This window comes from Perognathus longimembris, chromosome 12, assembly GCF_023159225.1.
Source record: "Perognathus longimembris pacificus isolate PPM17 chromosome 12, ASM2315922v1, whole genome shotgun sequence".
NCBI classification, from domain to species: Eukaryota; Metazoa; Chordata; class Mammalia; order Rodentia; family Heteromyidae; genus Perognathus; species Perognathus longimembris.
The window spans coordinates 28,337,195-28,361,212 of NC_063172.1; the positions used below are offsets into that span (position 1 = coordinate 28,337,195).

At 41.1% G+C, this 24,018-nt stretch overlaps 1 protein-coding gene across 1 annotated transcript; it reads left to right on the plus strand.

Annotated features, from left to right (window-relative positions):
- Positions 1 to 684: 684 nt before the first annotated feature.
- Positions 685 to 23,936, plus strand: Ywhaz (tyrosine 3-monooxygenase/tryptophan 5-monooxygenase activation protein zeta). The gene is made up of 7 exons (XM_048358366.1): positions 685 to 859; positions 1,179 to 1,371; positions 4,059 to 4,363; positions 16,995 to 17,118; positions 18,089 to 18,252; positions 18,335 to 18,430; positions 21,944 to 23,936. Exons 3-7 carry the CDS (start codon positions 4,070 to 4,072, stop codon positions 22,001 to 22,003), a joined length of 738 nt encoding a protein of 245 aa, XP_048214323.1. The 5' UTR covers positions 685 to 859; positions 1,179 to 1,371; positions 4,059 to 4,069; the 3' UTR covers positions 22,004 to 23,936.
- Positions 23,937 to 24,018: the final 82 nt, after the last annotated feature.

Sequence of the window (24,018 nt, forward strand, 5' to 3'; positions counted from 1 at the left end):
CTCCGTCCCCAGCCCCACGGCCCTCTCCACAGCCGGCTGGGCCCTGGGAGACGACGGGATCCCCGGAACCCGGCTTCCAGGAGACCAAGGCTCCCGAGTTTTGTGTGTAAGGCCGCTGCAGTGTGAGGTCAAGTGGAAACTCCGGCCCCGGAGGAAGGCTCGGGGTCCGGCCCCCCGCCTCCCGGCCCGGGACGACCCACACTGCCGCGTCCACCCTCCCCTCCTCCTCGACACCGCACGTCTCTAACTGCGGGAACCACTCTTTCTGAAAGCCGCCGCCTCTCCTTCCGGGCCACACCTCACCTCCCGCCGGCTCCGCCCGGCCCGGCCCCGAGCTCGTCGCCCCCGCCGCGGCGCGCCCACCCATTGCCCCCTCGCGGCTGTCACTGCGCGCGGATCCCGAGCTCCGGATTGGACGGCTACCATGTCACTCAGCCGCGCTCGGAAGGGCGGGGAGGGGAGGGCGGACGCTTCGCTCGCGATTCCGAACCTTAAAAGGTCTAAGGCCGTTCCCCCTCCCTCCCCCCCTCCCCCGGGCCCGCAGGTAAAGCCGGACGGAGGGGGAGGGGTGGGCACGCGCCAAGGTCGCCCCGCCCGGCCGTGAGGAGCTGCTGGTCGGCTGGAGCCTGGGGAGGCGCCGCGCCTTGGTCCCCACCCCAGGCCTGCTCACAATGCCCGGACCGCGGAGCCGCTAGTCACCGGCCCCGGCCGCCCAGGGGCGCAGTTGCCACCGCGGAGGGCGGGGCGGCCAGGCGGCGGGGACGGGGTGGGGTGATGTGAAAGGTCCCGGATGTGGCGGACCCAGAGCCCCTTCCAGAGGGAGTGACTGGCGCCGGCGCAGAACTGAACGAAAGTGAAGGTGGGGGTAGGGAAGAAGGCTCCTTCCCCACAGGCCGAAAGGAAGCGAGAGCCTGCTGTGGCTGCCGGGGGAGAGAGGGCGTGGAGGAGAGGAGGGGAAGGCGCCGTAGCGGGGAGGAACACAAAGCAGCCTCCTGCGCTGGCGCACCGGGGACCCGAGAAGTTGGGAGGCTAGCGGGGCGGGGCGTCGGTGGCGAGCGGGGACGCGCGCTCCTCCGCTCGCCCTCTAGCGCGGGCGGGCGGGCAGGGCGCGCGCTAGGGAGCGGCGGTTGCACTGGGCCCCGAGAGCTGTGGGCACCAATCAACGGTTGCCATAGCAGCGCTTGACGTCATCGTGCGTGTGGTGCCCCTGCTGCCGGAGCTGGTGATTGGAGGAAACCCCGTGTCTGCGGAGCCGCTGTAGCCTGTGAGCTGCGAGATCCAGGGACAGAGTCTCAGCTTCGCCGCCGCTGCCGCCGCCGCCCAGAGACCGCTGAACCCCCGTCCGTCCTCCGCCACCCACTCGGGACACAGGTATGGAACCCGGCCGCCGCCGCCTCACCCCGCTCCCTCCTGCCCCAAGCCAGCCTTCCGAGGGCCCCTCTCCGCGTTCCGCCTCAGTCCGGTCGCCCGCCGCAGCGGTGCGGAGCCGAGGCGGAGTCTCCTCAGGCGGACACGGGCGGCGGCTCTTCTTCCGCCGGGCTCGGGCGGGCGCTTGCGGCCGCCTCCGGCTCTTCGCTTCCGGACCGACGCCCCGGCCCGAATCGGCGCCGAGTGCCGGGGTCCCTCTCCCCGGGGATGGAGACGGCGCCCACGCGCAAGGGTCCCCAGGGTGGACGGGGCTCAGCCGGCCAGCCGTGCGCCCTCCCCCCCCCGCCCTCGCCCCCTGCGCCCGCTTCCGCCCGAGATAATGCCTGGTCCGCGGCGGGCACTGCGGTGGCGCAGGTGAGGCCGCCCCCTCCCCACGGCGCCCCTGCTGGCTCGCCTCCCCTCCCCCTTCCCCCTCCGCGGCGCAGCCTCCGCGCCCCGCGCTGCGGCGGGGCCGCCCTCCCCCACCCCCGGGCGACGGCGGGCGGGGGGCCGCGGGGACCCGGGCGGTGGGGGGGGGGGCGGGCCCACGGCGGGGCCAGGTAGAGCGGGGCGAAGCCGCGCCGTGGAGCCCGGGGCGAGCCCGCTGCGGGTGAGGTGTGGGGTGGGGTTCGCGGGGGACTTGGGGGAGGGGGCTGTGTTTCGAGGGAACACTTGACCCGGCCTGGGGCAGGGGCGGGGGCCAGGCCCTGGGGAGGCCGGGGATGGGGAGTAGTCCCGCGGTGGGCGCCTCGCCCTCCCGGGTGGACCGCAGCTACCGCGTCGGTTCCGAGACGCCTGTCCCGAGGTTCGCGGAGGTGAGCGGGACCTGCACAGCCGCGGGAGGCCCCGCCGGGCTGGGTGTGGCCCGCCCCCTCCCCCGCTCTCTGCAGCTGTCGGGTCCCTGAGGATTCGGCGTGGACCCTGGCGGTGTCCGGTGGCGGCGGGGGAGCGCGGTGGCCCTCGCGGCGGGAGCGCGGGCGTGCGCCGCCCAGGGCCTGGTGGCGGCCGGGCTTCAGCGGGCGGCGCTGGCGTCTCTGCCCCCGGGCGGGCGCCCCCCCTTTCGGACTAGGGCGGGGGCGCGGGCGGCTCCTCCCTCCTCCTGCGAGGGAGGGGGGCGTTTAACACTCAGCTGTAGGTTGGGCTCCTTGACACAGTTCCGCCATGACAAAGGGAGTCGGCGACTGGTGCGGAGGCACAAACCTGGGCGGAGCCTAGAAAAGGGAGGTGGTTGCGGATTGTGCGGACCAAAGGGTTTGCGCTAGAAGGAAGTCACGGTCCACGGGAGTTTGCTTTACCCCCACATACGTCTTCAGCCAGTCAAGGGTTAAGTGGGTGCGGTGAGAGCCTTCCCGCAAAGTGGAGGGAGGCTGGGGAGCTCTAGTTCTGTGAGAAACCTAATCCACTTCCCCTTTCTACCCTAGAGGTTGGCGAGGGAAACCTTTGTACTGGTATAAAATGTTTAAAATCGTTTTTTTCAGCAAAAGCGACATTAACTAGAGAGCGTTCTTTAGTTCCTGGAGAGAAAATGTAATTTCGAGACCCAGCATGACATACTCCGTTTAATCTTAAATTTATGCCCTCATTCCTCATTTGTTTTAAAGAAGTGTTTGAGGACTTTCTGGGAAGGTAAAGGGGATGCTGATATTGAGAAGTCAGTTCCCATGGTGGGTGGCTGTGGTTCTTCTGTCCACCTTTTAATTTAGTCGTACCTTTTAGGATACGTATTTCAATATCCTTTATGTGTCATCACTATGGTTTAGGAACTATTCACACTTTTCAGAAGGTAAAATCTAGCGAACTTTACATAAGGAAAGGCGAATTAAGTGGGAAGACGGAAAGGACACCTTGAATGCTTTACTCAAATAAGTTGTGACTGCTAAGAGACAAAGTGACTTACATTTTAAACTTGAATGACATAATAAGTACTGGGGGATGCTTCCAGTGTGACATATATTTTAGTGTACACAGATAGTAAGAGTTGAAGTTCTAGGGCTTGATTATTTTTTTAAGCTAGTACTCATGTAACAAAGTAGGACCTCAAACGTAGATCCTGGTTCTTTGTGATTTTGTATTCAAGATTCTAAGAAGCAATTTCATTATTTTTCCCAGAAAATTATCATGCCATGACTAGCTGTCAAAGCTGGTAGATTTAGGAAGGGTGTGGGGGGCAATACCATTTGTAATTTAGTGATTGCTGACAAGAGTTTGATGAATGTTCAAAGACACGAGTTACAACAAACTGACATGACTTATCCTGAATGTGATGAGGATATTAATGTTCTTTATAGACATTGTTTTTACTGAAGGAAGGAAGGCTGCTTAAGTTTGTGTCACTTGGTGATATTGGAAACAAGGTAGTTCATTTGCCCCAAAGCGCTTTGACCTTATGTCAGTTAGGGTCTTCTGAACAGATGAGGTAATGCAACTTCAGATTTGCTAAACAAGTGTTAAAGACTATACATATACTTCTATGCTATTTCACTTTTTTGTTTTGATATTGTTTTGGGAGGCTCCATTTTAATTCCTCATATAATTACTTCACAGGTAACTAACCCGGTTCGCAGTTTTTGTGTAGCTCGTTTACAACAAATTTTAAGTATGTGTTTTTGTGGGAAATTTTTTCTAAATATTCCTTTTTTTGCCCCCTGCAGAACATCCAGTCATGGATAAAAATGAGCTGGTGCAGAAGGCCAAACTGGCCGAGCAGGCTGAACGATATGATGACATGGCAGCCTGCATGAAGTCTGTAACTGAGCAAGGAGGTGAATTATCTAATGAGGAAAGGAATCTTCTCTCCGTTGCTTACAAAAATGTTGTAGGAGCCCGTAGGTCATCTTGGAGGGTCGTTTCAAGTATTGAGCAAAAGACGGAAGGTGCTGAGAAAAAGCAGCAGATGGCCCGAGAATACAGAGAGAAAATTGAGACCGAACTAAGAGATATCTGCAATGATGTACTGGTGAGAATCGTTTGGTCTTGCTTCATTAAAGTCTTCGGTATTACTACTTGAAGATGTTGAAACAATTGTAGGTGATTTCTATAAAATAAATGTCATTAGTGATATAATTAGGTATTAATCAAAAAGATAAACCAGATTATATACATTTAGAATTATTTGTAGTACTGAGAGCTAAAGCTCATTATTCTAAGCATGCATATGGATGTAAGAATTTTACATATATTGCTTTATATGAGGGAAGTAGTAGGAATAGGAAACTCAATGTAAACTCCTCCAGTTAGCCACTATAGAGTTAATACAGTGAGTCAAAAGACCTTGCAGAAGACCGTGGTTTCATAGTTACTTCTTTTTTTGCATTTAAGTGTTGCTAGTTAACATTGACAACTAGAGTGAAAGACTGGTTATGAATAACTCAAACTTGATTTTTCCAGGTTCAAGAGGAATTTTTAAGTATTTAGTACCGAGGGTTGAGGTATTGTGCTTTCCCCAAAAGTTGAAAAGAATTAAACATTATGTTTTGGTTAATACTAATATCTTACAAATTAGAGCTTTTTGATGCAGAAAAATTGAAGTATAATCCAGTAGAAAATCGTAGACAGAGGGCTGGGGATATGGCCTAGTGGCAAGAGTGCTTGCCTGGTATACATGAGGCCTTGGGTTCGATTCCCCACCACCACATATACAGAAAATGGCCAGAAGTGGCGCTGTGGCTCAAGTGGCAGAGTGCTAGCCTTGAGGAAGAAGAAGCCAGGGACAGTGCTCAGGCCCTGAGTCCAAGCCCCAGGACTGGCCAAAAAAAAAGAAAGAAAGAAAATCGTAGACAATTAACATATATCTTTATAAACATGAATATTTTCCATTTTTAATGAACCAGGAGTTTGTGGAATTATGTTTTGATAAGTGATTACACTTAACACTTCTGGCTGCATGTTGGATTGGTATATTTGAAACTCTTGTACAGAACTGGTAGTCATTTCTCTGGACTGGGTTCTGAGTCTGGAACTCACTGTACAAGTCAAGGTACAATATTTAATATTTGAACTTTCTTCATGGAAGAGCTAATACAGAATTATTTCTGATGTGGTTGTATTGTGTGTGTGTGTGTGTGTGTGTGTGTGTGTGTATGTATGTATGTGATGGTCTTGGGGCTTGAACTCAAGGGACTGGGCGCTAGGGCTCTATCCTTGGGCTTTTGCTCAAGGCTAGCACTCCTATCATCTGAGCCACAACTCCACTTCTGCCCTTGTTTTGGTGATTAATTGGCAATAATTGTTACAAACTTTACTGCCCAGGCTGGCTTTGAACTGTAGTTCTCAGGTCTCAGCCTCCTGAATACCTAGGATTACAAGCGTGAGCCACCAGCGCCTGGCTTGATGGTGGGTTTAAAGCTGTAATGATATGGATTCTGCACAAGACTTTGGTGTTAAGAAAAGTGATGCCGTTTTTTTTATCCTAATTAAAGTGGGCTGGAAATTGCAAAATCTTACATGGCATCTTTCATAGATGCATTTTTTTGTTGTTGCTTATTTGAAATTTTTACTATAGCTGTTATTTCTAAGATAAATATTGTGCCTTATTGAATGATATACCTATCATGTTAGCTGAGACAGTTAACATTTAGAATTTGAAATTTCTCTTTTAATAAAAATTGTTGTGGTTTTTTTTTTGTTACTAGCCAGTATCATCTAAGTATTTGTTAATAAATTGTGTTTAGTCTGGTATTTTTTTTCCTCCAAGTACTGATTATTTTGGTTTCAAAAAGTATATTACAGGCCTAGTGGCAAGAGTGCTTGCCTCACATACATGAAGCCCTGGGTTCAATTCTCCAGCACCACATATATAGAAAAGGACCAGAAGTGGCACTGTGGCTCAAGTGGCAGAGTGCTAGCCTTGAGCAAAAAGTGAGGGACAGTGCTCAGCCCCTGAGTCCAAGCCGCAGGACTGGCAAAAAAAAAAAAAAAAATAAGTATATTACAAATTATAATTACCCATAAGACTAAAATCATATTTTTAAAAGGGGATGTGGTAACATTTACCTTCCACTAACAAGTTTATTTGCAACACCAGGTAGGTATTTGCATGTTCTACACTTACACAGAGTATATAAAAACTGCCTATTTGTTAAAGTTTTCCTATCCTAGGAAAAAGTTGTAATTCTGTCTCTCTCCTTAGATTCATAATCAAGAAAAAAATATTGTATGAAAGCAATAGATTAAAAAAGATGAGAACTTAGATGAACCAGTCATCTTTTAAGATTATTAAGCGTCTTTATACTTGTCATTTCCTGTTTCTCTTCTTCACTTTGTCTTTTCACAAAGTCTGAATGAAATTTTTCATTTGATGATTTCATTTCTTTGCTATATAAATGGCTTCAGGAATTCTAAACAACTTTTCTTTCCAAGAGCAAGTCTGACCTTTTCATGTTTTTAACATTGTATATACTAAGTATCTGACCTAATGTACTTAGGTCAGTTTTCAGTTTGAGAAAACTCACTATTTATATAGCTTGATATTTTACATATGTTTTTCAGAGATATTGACTTGGAAATCATGCATAAAGTTCCTTTTCCTCTTTCTAGTAGAATTCAGTAGAACTAATAATATTTTTAAAAACTTCTTGAACCATTGTATTTGATGACTATTGTTTTAGAGGAAATAGGCAGATAATTCTTTTGCAGAATTAGTTTTTGAATGACAGCATTGGTGATGAACCAAACATTAATCATTGCAATATCATAGCTGCGAAAATGTCACTTTTTAAAAAGCATAATTGCCAAAATTCTCAGTTTTCCTGACAAGCTCTTTAGTAACTCATTCTGATTGTATGTTTTTATCAAGGGTTTGATTTTTTTCCATTTAAGAAGCAGACAAAAACCGGCATTGTTACTTTATAGGTATTATAGAACATTATTGTGAGAATACTAATGAGGGCATACTCTTCACAATATGAATTTTTACTTATGCAAAAGGACTTGAGGCTCTTGTCTTTGTTAATTTGAAATTGTATATTCTACCACGTGCTTAGATCAAACTTACTAACTGTAGTGATACCTAAAATTTAGAAATGGATCTAAAACATGCAGCCAAGAATGGGGTAGTTTTTGTCTTGCAAGTGAGAAGGAAATGAAAACTAAAATGAGGGACTATATAGTTGAAAACTGAACAGTAACTTAAAGAAGTACATGCACTGTGGTGTAAAAAAAACTCAACATTTTGAGACAAACCACAGTTTTACATTGTTGAAATTACTCTGTTCCTTGGAGAAAACTGCTCTCATTTAAATAAGAATACCCACACCTCTAGTGTTGTTGAAGAGAGTGATAATCAGGCTAAGGTACTTTGTGAGCTGTTGATCTGTTTGAAAAGAAGTTATGGGCCTGCCAGAGTTTGTGTGTTTCAATGGGACAGTGCTCATGCCATCAGATTTTCAGATGTTTTTGAATTTGATAACCATATCTAATAAAGCAAAGAATGGCTTCCTTTTAGAGGCCTCAAAAAGCAGTAAAATTACATATTAAACATTTGTCACAGTTGGTAGCAATGGTTGAGCAATCAACTACTGTAATCATGATTCAGTTAACTTAACCAAGTTGTATTTGATTATGCTGTTCTACATTTTATTTGTCTGGAACAGTTTTAAGATGTGGTTACTGGGCACTGATTTTATCTCTGCCCACAGAACTGCTATTAAGCAGGAACAGGAGCAAGACAGGAAGCCAGGCATCTTTTGAGTCTTTTTCTTAGTTTTGACATTCTTACCAATATGTTCCTTGAGCTCTTAAAAACTGCAATATAGAGTTAATTTTCAAGCTGACAGTTGCTAGGAAGTTCATTTATTGGAATAAGGGCTTCTAAAAAGAATTCTAAGTTGGAAAGGATGACATTGGCCAAGATGCATTCTGTTGATAAACAGTTAAATAGCAACTCCTTAAAGATTTTTTAATGGTAGGGAGAAAAAAGTATTTTGCAGTGCCAGATAAGTATTTACACATCTTTGTTATTTATGGTTTTTGACATGACCTAAGAACTTAGGTATCATTAGTAGATAGCTACAATACCTTCTTGAATCCAGTAAGTTGGACATTGTTTCACTAAGTGTTGGTATTCAGTGAGGTATGTTATACATTGGGGAGGTCTGAGGTATGTGAAGTAAGCTGAATGGGAAGGTAGGAGTTTCTTGTTAGTCAGGATGGAGAATAACCACCAGTAACTTGATCAAGAGCAGCAGGTTACCTATCGTTTTTCAGTAAGCAATACTTAAATAAGAACAGAGTCATAGATAGGACTTAGGTAAGAGGTGGTTGGCATAAAGATGTTTTGTGATGAGGCAAATAAGATATCTTAGGGTTATTAATAACTTTTAATTAGTAGGGGCTTTTTTGTGGGTCATGGGGCTTGAATTCAGGGCATGGGCACTGTCTCTATGCCTCGGTGCTCAAGGCTAATTCTCTACCACTTGAGCCACAGCGCCACTTCCTGTTTTGAGTGGTTAATTGGAGATGAGAGTCTCACCAGGACTTTTCTGGCTGGTCTGGCTTTGAACCATGATCCTCAGATCTCAACCTCCTGAGTAGCTAGGGTTACAAGTGTGAGCCACCAGTGCCTGGCTCTTTGAAAATTTTAAGGACAATATATCATTAAAGAAGTACTGAGGGCTGAGAATGTGGCTTACTGGTAGAGTACTTGCCTAGCATGCATGAAGCCCTAGGTTCAATTCCTCAGTACCACATAAACAAAAGGACAAGAGTAGGGCTCAAGTGGTAGAGCTCTAGCCTTGAGCAGGAGAGGCTCAGGGACAGTGCCCAAGCCCTGAGTTGAAGCCCCAGGACTGGCGGGAGGGTGGGGGAGTACAGATAGTACCTCAAACATGGTGAAGTGTAGAAGCTGCCCTAATTGGTTAATTGAAAAATAGTTACTTAGCTTAAAACATCTACTTTAAATTAAAACATAGATGTGAGCCAGATGCCAGTGGCTCACATCTGAAAGCTAGTTAGGACACTGAGCTCAAGATGATTGTGATTTGAGGCTAGCCTGTGCAGTGAAGTTGAAAAGACCCCTTCTTAGCCAATGACTGGTTAGCGGGCACATATGCCTATCATCCTAGCTATGTTGTAAGTAAATATTGTGAAGATCACAGTTCAGGGAAGAAAAATTTGAGAGACTCCATCATAATGGAAGAAGCTGGGTATGGTGGCATAAACCTGTCATTCCAGTTATGACAGGAACTTGCACAAAACAAGGCAAGTTGTGGTCTGGGCCATTGCTCTGACAGGAAGCAAGACCCTATCTCAAAAATAACTAGTGCACAAAAGGGTTGGAGGCCTGACTCAGTGATAAGAATGCCTGACTAACAAGTTGGAAAGCCTGAATTCACACCCTATACTGCCAAAACACGCATGTGCAGTTTGCCTATTTTTCTTACCTGGTTCAGATAGTGAATAGATGTGTAAATCTACAGTTTGGAAATCTTTTATTATCCTTGCACGTTACCCTTCTAAATTTATCCTCATTAGATGTAGTTTGGGTGTGAGAACTTGAATGTTTATATGGCTATTTATAATTTTTGTCTTAATGTTTTTAGAATTCATCACCATTTTCATAGTTACATCTCATTAGGTAACTTTTGAGTAATTAAGCCAGTATAATGGTATACTTGTCATAATTTTGGGAACAAATGGTGGGTTTTGGTAAACTGTAATAGATTTAAGAAACTGAGGGACAGTCTTACTGTTAAGTAAAATTGGTAAGCCTTGGAAATAAAGAGGAGTTTTTATAATAGTTGTTACATTCTTGGTCATTCTGCCAACAATAGGAATGGGGCAATTACAAGCCTTTTTGAACAATTTTCTAAGAGATGAAACTAAATGAGATGGGTAGAGGTCATATAAAGGACTCACTATAAAATAAGGATTGGGGACTTTTAAGTTCATGGAAAAGATTGCAAAGGAAACCCCAAGTATTAATTATGGAAGACAGGTCAGAAAATGTAAAAAACAGTTCTATTTTATAAGGAAATATAGAGGCTTATTAATCATCAGTGTATTAGTCATTATTATACACTGTTAACTTATAGAATTGGGTTTCTCAGTCTTTTAAGATTTCCTCCCCCATGAATATATCCACTTTGATTTTCTAGCACATAAAGGAAACCTAGTATAGAAAATAACTCTACCCTAAAGAGTTTTTCTAGAATTTCTGGAATATCCATTGTGATTTCATTCTGGTCTCATAGCCCCTGCTATACTAACAGCTCTATATTGAAGATAAGTAATGTTCAAGATTTTAGGGGACTTAGAGTTACTGTAAATTTCAGTAAGCTCAAAGCTTGCTACTCTGAGAATCTACCTGTCCTAATTTATTCCCTCATTACAAACTGTTACTGCTGTATACATTTCTTACTGTAGTCTTTCTAAAACAGAGCTTTCATCCTGAATACATGGCTGGCCTCCATTTTTGCCAGAATCTCTTTCATAAAGCCTGTTGGTCATGCAGGCCACCACTAATTCTCATCTTAATGTGATCTGAGAGTTTCTGCTTCATTAGCTGTTAGACATTAATCTTGATATCAAAGTCATTTTCAACTTTGAAAGATTGGTTCCATTCCTTAGTTCTTAGAAACAGGACCATTGACATTTACATTAGTTTATAAAGTATAATGGAAAAATAAGATTGCACAAATCTAGAACTCTGTCTCTCTCATTTATCTAGGTACATCTGTTCTAAGGGGTCATTCTCCACTATTCTTTCTTCACTAATTCCCTATATCAAATTTAATTGTGAATAAGGGCCCAGATTTGTTTTGGCGCCCGTACTGGGACTTGAACTTGGGGCCTTGCGTTTTCACTTGGCTTTTTATGCTCAAGGCTGGCAATCTAGCACTTGAGCCCCACCTTCACTTCTTGCTTTTTTCTATTTCATTGGAGATAAGAGTTTTAGCACTTTCTGTCCAGGGTGGTTTTGAACTGGGATCCTCAGATTTCAGCCTCCTTTGTAATTGAGATTACAGGCATATGAGCTACCAGACTGATTTTTTTCTGTGTGTGTCTGATAAAATATAGTCCCACTGGGGAATTTGTAGATAATATGCATGTTAAAAGCATAAAAGTGAGGTGTGATTAAGACCAAAAAAATCTGGTTATGGAAAAATGGGAAATTAAAAGCCTTTAACTTTTTTTTTGTCTTTTAACCATTTTAAAAATAATTTATTCCTTTTAGGATTATTTGGGTAACATCACTTTGTGTTAGCACTTTCACCCAAGCTACACTGTTTATTTTGCGGTGAACTAGACATTCTATCAGCATTCAATTTTATGCATCTGTCTTGCTTAATTTGGGACATAAATTAGGAAGCAACTGCTTTTTTCCAGGAAAAACCTATCATGGTGGTATTAACATTTCTTAATCTCAGGGATAATTATAACTTAGTCTTATCAAAGATCTTGTTGATTTTAAGAAGTTAAATGAAAATTGGGACTAGTCAAAAAATTCTGTTCCCATTTTAATCTTCAGTCTATACTTTTCATGTTCAATCTTCTATCTTCAAAATGATCAACTCTGACCTTCATACACACTTAAAATTGTACTTTTCATTGATTTCACTCAAACTTTGAAAGAAAGACTTTACAATCAGATATTTAATAATAAATGATTTATTTATGGTACCTTATGTCATTAGCATTTTTGATGGAACACTTCTAAAATTAGTTGATTGGAAGCAACTGAAGTTGCAGTTCAGAAAAGAATGGAAGCCACTCCAACCACAAGGGGGAGTAAGAGACTGGTTTTAAAATTAATGGACAGGTTTTAACAAATAAATAGCGTTACTGTTTTGTTCCAGCATCCTCTTTTGAAAAACAAAACATCTTTAAGTAGTAGTACACAGAGATTTCAATTCAAAATGTCAGTTTATGGGTACATTGTCACCCTTTTCATAATTCTTCCCCAACTTTCCTTAATGGCTTTGCTTTTTAAAAATTTTGTGAGATACAGGAATGACGCATGGCTCTACAGAATAAAGTAGAACTTCTGAGGAAATTATGCATGAAAGAATTGTACAAGACTGAAAATTTGAACAGTGCTATACTTGAGATTTACAGTTCCCTGGATTACTTTTAACAAATGATCTTTGTGGAATATTTTGTGTTTTTAAATTGAATAATAAAATTGGGAATAGAATTGTTAAACAGTTGAAAGAACATCCAGCCTAGCATTTTCATTTTCACAATTGAAGAGACTGAAGCTCAGAGGTTTAGTGGCATACATTAGGTCACATCTTGGTTTTTTGTAACATTTTTACTTTGTATGTATGGTTGTTGGGAAGATAGTTTTTTGTTAATAACCCTCCAAAAATCATTTTAATAAAATTGATGGTTTCTGTTTTAGATTGTATTTTAGAGTCTGTACTTAGTGAAAATCAAGTTGGAGGGCCTCTGTTTGTACCACCACCTTTTTTTTTTTGCTTGGCGCTTGAACTCAGGGGGCTGGACACTACCCGGAGCCTCTCTATGCTCAAGGCTGGTGTTCTACTCCTTGAGCCACAGTGCCACTTCAGCTTTATTTCTCTTTTTTTCTTTTTTTCCTTTTTTTTTTAATGAATAGTTTACTGGAGATAAAAGAATCACATGGATTTTTCTGCCTGGGATGGCTTCAAATTGCAATCCTCAGTTCTCAGCTTCCCCAGGAGCTAGGATTATAAGCATGAGCCACTAGTGCCTAGCACCACCAACTTTTTTAATCACTGGTAGGGGTTGTATACATGTATGTATGTTCATGCTTTGTGTGAAAGCAGGCATGTCTGTACCAGTGTCTCAATTGTTCTCTTTATGGAAATGAGCTGTGGTTGTTCAGTCTAAAATAGAGGAAGAGTAGAGTAGACCATAGAGCTTGGTCTTCACATATTGGTAAGGCCACACAACAAAATTAGCCCAGTTGTATTTTCCATTTCATTTTGTTTTTTCTGCTGCTTTATACACAGTTACTTTCATAGTAATTAAACTTAATATTAACCAGTTGCTGAAGTATACTGTCTTAGGACAGAATGAGAACCTTTTCTTGGCTTCTCATTTTTCTTTACAAGTACATCAGTGTATTTGTGTTCTTCCTAAGTATGAAATTAATACCCAGAAATTTAAAAGCACGAGTACAAAAGATAAGAGGATAGACACCAAAATATACAGTTGATCCCAACTTCCTGAATAATCACTATTTTAAGGATTTTTCCTTAAAATTTGTTTTTAGAAAATAATTGCACTTTTTTTTTTCTGCCTGTGTGGATGCTAGTACTGGGGCTTGAACTTAGAACCAGTGCTCTTACTTGTCTCACTTGGCTTTTTTGTTCAAGGATAGCATGAACCACTGGTACCCTCGCTGATAATTATTATTTTTACATGTTTATGGTAGGTTGTCTCCCTAAATAGTCTTTGTTTTTATCTTACATCTTGAATTTTGGTTTTGAAAAAATTAGTATAATTTCTTACAAATCTTTCGCAGGATTTCTCCAAAAAGTAACATCATATAATTACAGTATAATAATGAAAGCTAAGAATTTAATAAATACATGACTGCTATATAAACTACATACCTTATTTATACATTTATCAAATAGAAGTTATTTCCTGGGTGGTTCCAGAAGTCCATCCAGGATTACAGTTTGCATTTTGTTTCCTCGGAAGCACATGATATTGTCCTTTTACTTAACCAGTAGCATTTAAACATCCAATGTTGCCAGGTGTGGTAACTCATACCTGTAATTTTAGAATTTAGGAAACTAAAGCAACTAAGACAGATACCCTAAATTGCCAAAAGTTAAATAGAAAATGTATTTTTGCCAAGTGCTTCCCACATAGGTTATGTCAATCAATACTGAGTGGTTAACCTCAAAAGGGAACCAGCCCTATTGTAATTTTCCTTTGAGTTCAATCTAAAGATACAGTCCTGATTCTAATTAAAGGAAAGAAAAAGTGATCTCAAATTTAAATCAAACTTTAAAAGGATATTGGTAGGGTGAGGAGTGTTTACTGCATTTGAACAGCTTCTTGGTACTATGTGGAGCTTTGAAATTAATGCTTATAGTGAAGCACAAGAAGATTGAGCATTCATCTGTGAGACTGAACATTTCTTGGTGGCAATAAATGTTTCTCTCACTTTCCCTCCCTCCCACCTCCCATTTGTTCTGGATTTTTCTTTGTTTTTCTTCAGAAACCTGACCATTGGAAATTTTCAGTTTTCCAGTGATCATATGTGCATATTAGAAGATACTTGCCCCTTTTACTGTAGTTTCTTCATATATGTGCCTAATACAATACCTAGGCATTTGTAATTCTTAATGCGTAGATATTTAGGTTAGCAGAGAAGCAGAACACTTTTTTTCGCTTATATTGCACAATATTATCTGACATAGTATCAGCCTCGGAAGTTTTTTATCTTGTTTTGTCATTATTATACAGGACTTTGGTAAAGTAATATGCTCTTGATAATGAGGACTATTTTGAGAAGTAGTCTTCAAGTGCTAAGTAAGCTAATAAACTGTATTCACTCAAGTCTTCTGAACTGCTTATTTAAATGAAACTTGGAATTTATGTATATTGTAATTAAGTCCAGTTTCACCTTTTGAATTCCTAAGTTAAAGTATGCATTTATGAGGCTTATAAGTAGGTTAAGAATACAACATTCAGTTCTTTCACCAAAAACATGGGCTACTATTGACATTTGGTCCATTAGGTCAATAAGCAGCCTTACTATTATTCCTAGATGATAGCTATAAAAGTTGTTATTTTATGGCTAATTCAGTGTTCATCTTGAGGGAAGAGGTACTTAGCTATTAATATATACAGTTCCCAACAACCTGTTGAGCATGAACTTAGGGTAGTCCAGTATGAAAGATGGTGTTTTTAGTAATACAGAATTTACTCATGAAAGACAGATTCCTGGCTTTCATAGTATTTGTCAACACCTTGCTTGCCTAAATAGTTTTCTGGTATAGCTTTAAATTTTTACATTCTTGTTGTAGTAATTGATTCCAGGACCTTGCTTATGGATAATAGGTGCTTTACCACTGAGCTACATAGCCCTACGTGTTGTGAATCAGTGTCTTGGTTCAAACTCAGTATTTTTCCAGCCTCCACCTCCCAAGTGCTAGGATTACGATATGTGCCACCATATCTACCATCAAATTTGCTGCCAAAATTTTGCATTTGCAAAGATTGACTCTAGAGTAACTGCATATATACTGGCCTTCATTTATACATAGGTAGGAGCAGCTGGGCTAAAAACTTTGTTCCTTCAAATACCCTTGCTACCATTTTAACAAAGTGGATATAGGGCTGCTGTTTTTGTTTTTTTTATTTTTGCCAATCTTGAGGCTTGAGCTCAGAGTCTGGGCACTGTCCCTGAGATTCTTTTTGCTCAAGGCTAGCACTCTACCACTGAGCCACAGCGCTATTTCTGGCCTTTTCTGTTTATATGGTACTGAGGAATTGAACCCAGGATTTCATACGTGCTAGACAAGCACTCTACCACTAAGCCATATTCCCAGGCCTAGGGTTGCTTTTTTAAGCGTTGTCAAATTGTTAGGCATTAAAAAAAAAAGAGGTAAAAAATTAAAGGATGTCTTTTTGAGGACTGAAACCAAAAAATTAGGTACCTTTTTTCCTTGCAAGAATTAATTGATTTTTGTGGGGGGCTCAGTCCAGGTGAAAATGGATTTCACCTTTATTCCTAGGGTGTGGGTAACACCAGAAAGAAGTAGGCGTTGAAAGTAACCTCTGCTTTTTTCTTTTTTCTTTTTTTTTTTTTTTTAGTGTGTGTCTAATATAGGGATACTAGCTCTACTTCCCCACCCTCAATACAATTATCACACTTTTTATCTTTAAATCAGCTGAGAGATAATTAGTATGTTGAGATCCAAATAACTTTAAGTAGTTGCTAAGCCAAACAAGATAACATTTTAATTTTACCTGATGTAATGATTTATAGATGTTTATTGAGGTAAGAAGCCTTTCTGTGAGTTTAATCATTGCTTTTCATAATCTTATCACTGCCTTAATTGACTTTTGAAAAATTACTTTGATTTGAAATGTTTTGGCTGTTGCAACCTGTGTAGTATTTGTAAATAAAGGTAATCTTATTTTGCTTCCTCTGGTGTGGACTCTGTGCACATTATAGGTTTCTGTTTGTTTCATTCCTCCATAGTCCCAAAAGGGTCACTTCTTAAGTCTGCTGTCTCTGTTCTTATGAGATGGTTACATTTAAATGAGAAAATGTTCTTAAGTACAAACCATTGTGGCCTGGTGTGGTGGTGCACATCTGTAGTCCCAGCTGCTTGAAAGCAGAGATCAGGGAGACTGAAGTTGGAGACCGACTCAGGCTGCAAACAAGCAAGACTCTGTTAAATCCAATAAACTGGCTATGGTAGTACATGCCTTCATATTTTGCATATTGCCACTCAAAGCACACTGCTAGCTTTAAAATCACAAATTATGCCTCTACTATATTTTCACCTATATTATTGGCAATATCTAGGGATTAGAGTTTTATAACTCTAGGGCTATAGTGTGAACTGTGTTATTAAATGTACTTTGTTATTGAGTGTACTTTGTTGTATAATTGTCTTATTGTATTTTTTTTCCTGAAGTCTCTTTTGGAAAAGTTCTTGATCCCTAATGCTTCACAAGCAGAGAGCAAAGTCTTCTATTTGAAAATGAAGGGAGACTACTACCGCTACTTGGCTGAGGTTGCTGCCGGTGATGACAAGAAAGGTATGCTGTTTTTGTTTTAAACTTGTTTGTTGAACTTGTATAAAATATGATATGAAAAGTTAATTAGAACACTGAATAGCAAACCATAGAGCTTTTTGCTTTTGAATCTTGAAATTATATACTGCTAGCCAGGTGCCAGTGGCTCATGCCTCTAATACCAGCTGAGATCTGAGGATTGCAGTTCAAAGCTAACCTGGGAAGGAAAGTCTTTGAGACTCCTGAGAAGCTGGACTTGGCGCTGTGGCTCAAGTAGTGGTAGATTGCTAGCAGTGAGCACAAAGACACTCAGGAATAGCACAGGACCTGAGTTGAAGTCCCCAGACCAGCAAAAAAGAAAAAGAAATTATATATACTGCTTAACATTAATAATCTTTTCTGAAAAGCCATTGTGTCTTAAGTAGTAGCTACTGCATAACTGAGGAATGTAAATCTCTATTAAAAATGTAAGCAGGGATGGGAATGTGGCTTAGTGGTAGAGTGCTTGCCTAGCACATATGAAACCCTGGGTTCAATTACTCGGTTCCACATAAACAGAAAAAGCTGGAAGTGGCGCTGGCTCAAGTGGTAGAGTGCTAGCCTTGAGCGAAAGAATGTTTTGTTATACTAGTTGTGGGTCTTGAACTCAGCCTGGGAGCTGTCTCTGAGCTTCTTTTTGGTCAAGGCTAGCACACTACCTCTTGAGCCATAGCTCCTCTTCTGGCTTTTTGGTAGTTTAGTGAAGATAAGAGTCTCACAGACTTTCCTGCCTCAACCTAACTTTGAACCACAATCTTTCTCAGATCACAGCCTCTAGAGTATCTAGGTTTATAGATATGAGGCACTGGCATGGACAAGCCTTTTTTTTTTTTTAAAGGAATTCAGATACAGTTGTTTGAGATTACAGTTCAGAGGCCACATGGGTTTTAATTTGAGGAATGAAGATAAAATACAAACTCTACCTGTACCTTTTGGTCTTTGTTTTTTAATACAGGTATTGTGGATCAGTCACAACAAGCATACCAAGAAGCTTTTGAAATCAGCAAAAAGGAAATGCAACCAACGCATCCTATCAGATTGGGTCTGGCCCTTAACTTCTCGGTGTTCTATTATGAGATTCTGAACTCCCCAGAGAAAGCGTGCTCTCTTGCAAAGACAGTATGTATTTTACCTGTTGCATGGAAGTTTAACAGTTATGATTATTATTTGAGCACTGAAATGTACTTCTTTTAAATCATAGGCTTTTGATGAAGCCATTGCTGAACTTGATACATTAAGTGAAGAGTCGTACAAAGACAGCACGCTAATAATGCAGTTACTGAGAGACAACTTGACAGTAAGTACATCATTATTCCTAATTGTTTTACTATAAGGAATATTTATCATATTTTTAGTACTAACCTATATGCAGTTAAAAGTATATGAAGACCACCTTATGGAAACTGGAATAATTAGTGCTAAAGATGTACGCATTTATTGCTACAACTCTGTTGGCAAAATATAAATTCTCAAAATAATTTTTTGTGATCTATGGTTTTGGACCTTTAATGACGTGAGCCATTTATTTTCTGTTTCAAATGTTGGGTTTAGTTGCAAAAGTTGTCTTATATCAAAAGTAAATCAAGGGCTGGGGATATAGCCTAGTGGCAAGAGTGCCTGCCTCGGATACACGAGGCCCTAGGTTCGATTCCCCAGCACCACATATACAGAAAATGGCCAGAAGCGGCGCTGTGGCTCAAGTGGCAGAGTGCTAGCCTTGAGCGGGAAGAAGCCAGGGACAGTGCTCAGGCCCTGAGTCCAAGGCCCAGGACTGGCCAAAAAAAAAAAAGTAAATCAAGGCTATATATGTATAAATTTTTTAAAATTTCTTTGTGTCCGTTAAGTTTCCTCCCTATTTGTACAAATACAATAAAGTGCTAATTCAGAAAATTTCAGACACTCTACAGGATTAGAGTGTTTAGAAATCTGTTTTGCAGTTTCTTTTTGTGTGACTTATTAGGGATTCATGATTGTTCAAATTTCAAGTAAGAATCCTAGTGCCGGGGCTGGGGATATGGCCTAGTGGCAAGAGTGCTTGCCTCATATACATGAGGCCCTGGGTTCAATTCCCCAGCACCACATATATAGAAAATGGCCAGAAGTGGCGCTGTGGCTCAAGTGGCAGAGTGCTAGTGGCTACAGTGAGCAAAAAGAAGCCAGGGACAGTGCTCAGGCCCTGAGTCCAAGCCCCAGGACTGGCAAAAAACAAAAAAAAAGAATCCTAGTGCCATCATCATAGTATAAAACCTGTAATTTATAAATATTACATATCTAAGACAAATTTCAATGTTCTCTTAACAGTTTTTAGTTTGAATTGGAATCTACATGAAGCACATACTATCTTGGCATATATGTCTCTTTGGTTCCTTAGGTTTTCTCATTTTCTTCAGATAAGCGCTAAAGTTGAAGTTTTGAGGCTTAGGTTAAAAAAAATAAAAATACCCAGCATCTGCTGTGTGTCAAGTAAAGAGGTAGAATTTTTTTTTTTTTTTTTGCTCAAGGCTAGCACTCTGCCACTTGAGCCACAGTGCCACTTCTGGCCGTTTTCTGTATATGTGGTGCTGGGGAATTGAACCCAGGGCCTCATGTATACGAGGCAAACACTCTTGCCACTAGGCCATATCCCCAGCCCAAGAGGTAGAAATTTTAAAAAAAGATGGTAGTCTAGTGTTGCTGAGTTTGTGTTAGCTTTAGCGCTACTTACTACCTTGGAGACTATGTCATCTTTTTGTTTCCAATTGAATTCTAGTCTACTGCTACTAAATAGCTGAAATGACAAGTAAAATCAGTGTTACCTACAAACTTGAGGCATTTGTTTTAGTCAAGAAGTATAAAAAAGAATTCAAAAACTTTTTTGTTGTGCTGAGGATTGAATCCAGGCACTGAGGCATGCTTAAGCAGATGCTATACTGCTGAATTACATCCCATTCCAAATGAAAGAATCTATATTACAAATGAGGCATTAACTCCATTAACTAATTTATTATTAAGAATATTTCTAGTGGTGCTGTGGCTTTAAGTGTTAGAGTACTAGCCTTAAGTGGACAAAGCTCAGGGACCAGCCCAGGCTCTAAATTGAGTTCCTCATGACTGACAAAAACAAAGACATTATTTCTTTAAGCCGGGTGCCAAGCCCTCAGGGCTTAAGCTACTCAGGAGGCTGAGAACTGAAGATCAAGGTTCAAAGCCGGGTACAGGAAAGTCAGAGAGACCCTTTATCTCCAATTAACCACCAGAAAACTGCAAGTGGTGCTATGGCTCAAGTGGTAGAGTGCCAGCCTTGAACTGAAGAGCTCAGGGACAGTACTCAGGCCCAGAGTTCAAGCCCTACAACCTAAATAAATAAATAAATAAACAAACAGACAAAAGCAATATTTCTGGGCCAGGAATGTGGTTAAGTGGTAGAATGCATGCCTGGCATTACGTTAGGTATTGTGTTCAATTCTTCAGTACCATATAAACAGAAAAGGCTAGAAATCTTGCTGTGACTCAAATGGTAGCGTGCTAGCCTTGAACAAAAGAAACTCAGGGACAGTGCTCAGACCCTGAGTTCAAGCCCAGACCTGGCAAAAAAAAATGTGTGTGTGTGTGTGTATTTCTACCAGGTGCCTGTGGCTTACATAATTCCAGCTACTCAGTAGGCTGAGATGTAAAGATCATAATTCAAAGCCAGCCTGAGCAGGAAAATCCACGAGACTCGGCTCAAAAACCAGAAGGGTCACTGTGGCTCAAGTGGTAGAGCACTAGCTTTGAGCATAAAAGCTCAGAGACAAGAGTGCCCAGGCCCTGTGTTCAAGCCCCAGCACTGGCACAAAGAAATACTTCTTGGCACAGGAAGGCATGTTTCTAAATCTTCCATAGTCAGGAGGCTGAGGCAGGATGATTATAACTTTGAATTCCAGTCTGGTCAACACAGTAAAATTCTGCCAACCCAACCCCTGACCCCACCTAAAAAAAATTCTTTATTCTGATTTAAAGTGATAAAGTATAGCATTTTAAAAAGTGGAACCTGAGATGTAGTTACTGTACTTTATTACCATTTTTGAGGGTCTAATCTAATTTATACATCCAGATAAATTTTGATGTTAATTTAGCAATGAAGACAGTACACGATTTTGAACCAGTATTTCCATTATAATTGTTAGCATTTACTGTAAATTGTTGTGCGCCGGTGGCTCATGCCTCTAATCCTAGCTACTCAAGAGTCTGAGATCTGAGGAGCACAGTGCAAAACCACCCTGGGCAGAAAAGTCCAAGTGACTCTTAGCTTTAGTTAATAACACACACACACACACAAACACCACCACCACCACCACCACCACCACCACCACCCCCCCCGAAGTGGTGCTGTGGCCAAAGTGATAGAATGCTATCCTTGAGCAGAAAGGAACTTAAAGATGGCACTCAGGGCCACACAGCTCAAGGCCCAGGACTGACTAAATAAATAAATAATTTTGGGATTATAACCCATTGAGAAAGTAAACATTAAAGTTACCAATAGAGAATTCATAATACCTGTATTATAAGACAACTTTTGTTTTTACCTCTCAGAATATTTTATTCAGCATTCATTTTGAGGCATATGACAAATGGTTAAGGTTTGTTTTGTTTAGCTCAGAGAGGTGTGATGCTGGTTGCTACTTTCCATCCCATGGAGAATTTTTTTTGGAATAGAAATTATTCAGTCTCTTTTATCAGGAGAGAGTAGTCATTCTGGTTCCATTGTATGGAGTTAGTCAATGCTCATAGGAGTTTTTTTCCTCATTCGGTCTGAAACATGCACTGAAAAAATATTTCCTTCTTTTACCAGTTGTGGACATCGGATACCCAAGGAGACGAAGCGGAAGCAGGAGAAGGAGGGGAAAATTAACTGGCCTTCCAACTTTTGTCTGCCTCATTCTAAAATTTACACAGTAGACCATTTGTCATCCATGCTGTCCCACAAATAGTTTTTTGTTTACGATTTATGACAGGTTTATGTTACTTCTATTTGAATTTCTATATTTCCCATGTGGTTTTTATGTTTAATATTAGGGGAGTAGAGCCAGTTAACATTTAGGGAGTTATCTGTTTTCATCTTGAGGTGGCCAATATGGGGATGTGGAATTTTTATACAAGTTATAAATGTTTGGCATAGTACTTTTGGTACATTGTGGCTTCACAAGGGCCAGTGTTAAAACTGCTTCCATGTCTAAGCGAAGAAAACTGCCTACATATTGGTTTGTACTGGTGGGGAATAAAAGGGAAAATTGGTCCCAGTCACAGGTGTAGTTATTGTGGGTACTTTAAAGGTTTGGAACACTTGCAAGGCTGTGGTACAAATAGATATTCCATGGATATTGCATGTTGGAATCATGTATTTCTGTGGAAGATTCTTATCTCAGTATGCACACCTTTGACTACAGCACCAGAAGTGTTCTTTGGACAAAGTTGTGACCCAATTAACTCCAGATAAGGGCAGAAACGGTTCACATTCCATTATTTGTAAAGTTATCTGCTGTTTGCTCTCATTATTTTTGCTACACATTTTATTTGTATTTAAATGTTTTAGGCAACCTAAGAACAAATGTAAAAGACGCAGTAAAAATGAACTGCTTGGTATTCACTATTCATGTCTATCAAGCACAGCAGTAAACAAAAACCCCATGTATTTAACTTTTTTTTTAGATTTTTTTTTTTTTGCTTTTGTGATTTTTTTTTTCTTTTTTGATACTTGCCTAACATGCATGTGCTGTAAAAATAGTTAACAGGGAAATAACTTGAGATGATGGCTAGCTTTGTTTAATGTCTTATGAAATTTTCATGAACAATCCAAGCATAATTGTTAAGAACACGTGTATTAAGTTCATGTAAGTGGAATAAAAGTTTTATGAATGGACTTTTCAACTACTTTCTCTACAACTTTTCATGTAAATTAGTCTTTTGGTTTGGAACCTTCTCTACAAAAATTGTACATTATTAGAAATTTGTTCCTTATTCCCTTTTGGCAGCTAATGGGCTTTTACCAAGTTAAAAGTACAAAGTTTATCATAACAAAAATACTGATCTCACTAACGACCATGTCCCATATTTCCCATTCTCCCCCCACCCCAAAAACAAAAGTTTTTTTTTTCCTTGGGGGGAGGGGAAGATTGATTCAAAAAGTACTATGTTCCAGTTAAAATTTTGGTATATGGCATTTTCTAACTTAGGAAGCCACAATGTTCTTGGCCCATCATGACATTGGGTAGCATTAACTGTAAATTCTGTGCTTCCAAATCACTTCTGGTTTTTGAGAATTTCTTGATACAGCCTGCCTTCGATTTTGGTCATTCTGTTTGTCAGATGCACAGGATTACCTTCCTGTTTTTAGCCTTCTGTCTTGTCACCAACCATTCCTCCTTGGTGGCCGTGTACTTGGGATAAGGCCGCATGATCTTTCTGGCTCCACTCAATGTCTAAGATCCCTTGCTTCCTTTGCTTGCATCCCACAAACTATTTCCCTCATCCTCTACTGCAGCACATCTCTCCTTAGTTGGTGAGATTGTGTATCTCCTATAAACTCTTTCCTGAATGGTCTGTCATTGTTTGCCTTTAAATCTTTCTTCTCTACATAATGATGGGGCTAAGTTAAACCCAAAGCTCACCCTACAGAATATTTCCTCAGTACTTTACAGAAAACACCAAACAAAAATGCCATTTTAAAAGAGGTGTATTTTTTTTTTCTTTTAGAATGTAAGCTCCTCCAGAGCAGGGACAATGTTTTCTGTATGTTCTATTGTGCCTAGTACACTGTAAATGCTCAATAAATATTGATGATGGGAGGCAGTGAGTCTTGATGATAAGGGTGAAAAACAAATCCCAAATGCTGTTTCATTTCTTGTTTTGTTACAATTTGGCTAAATT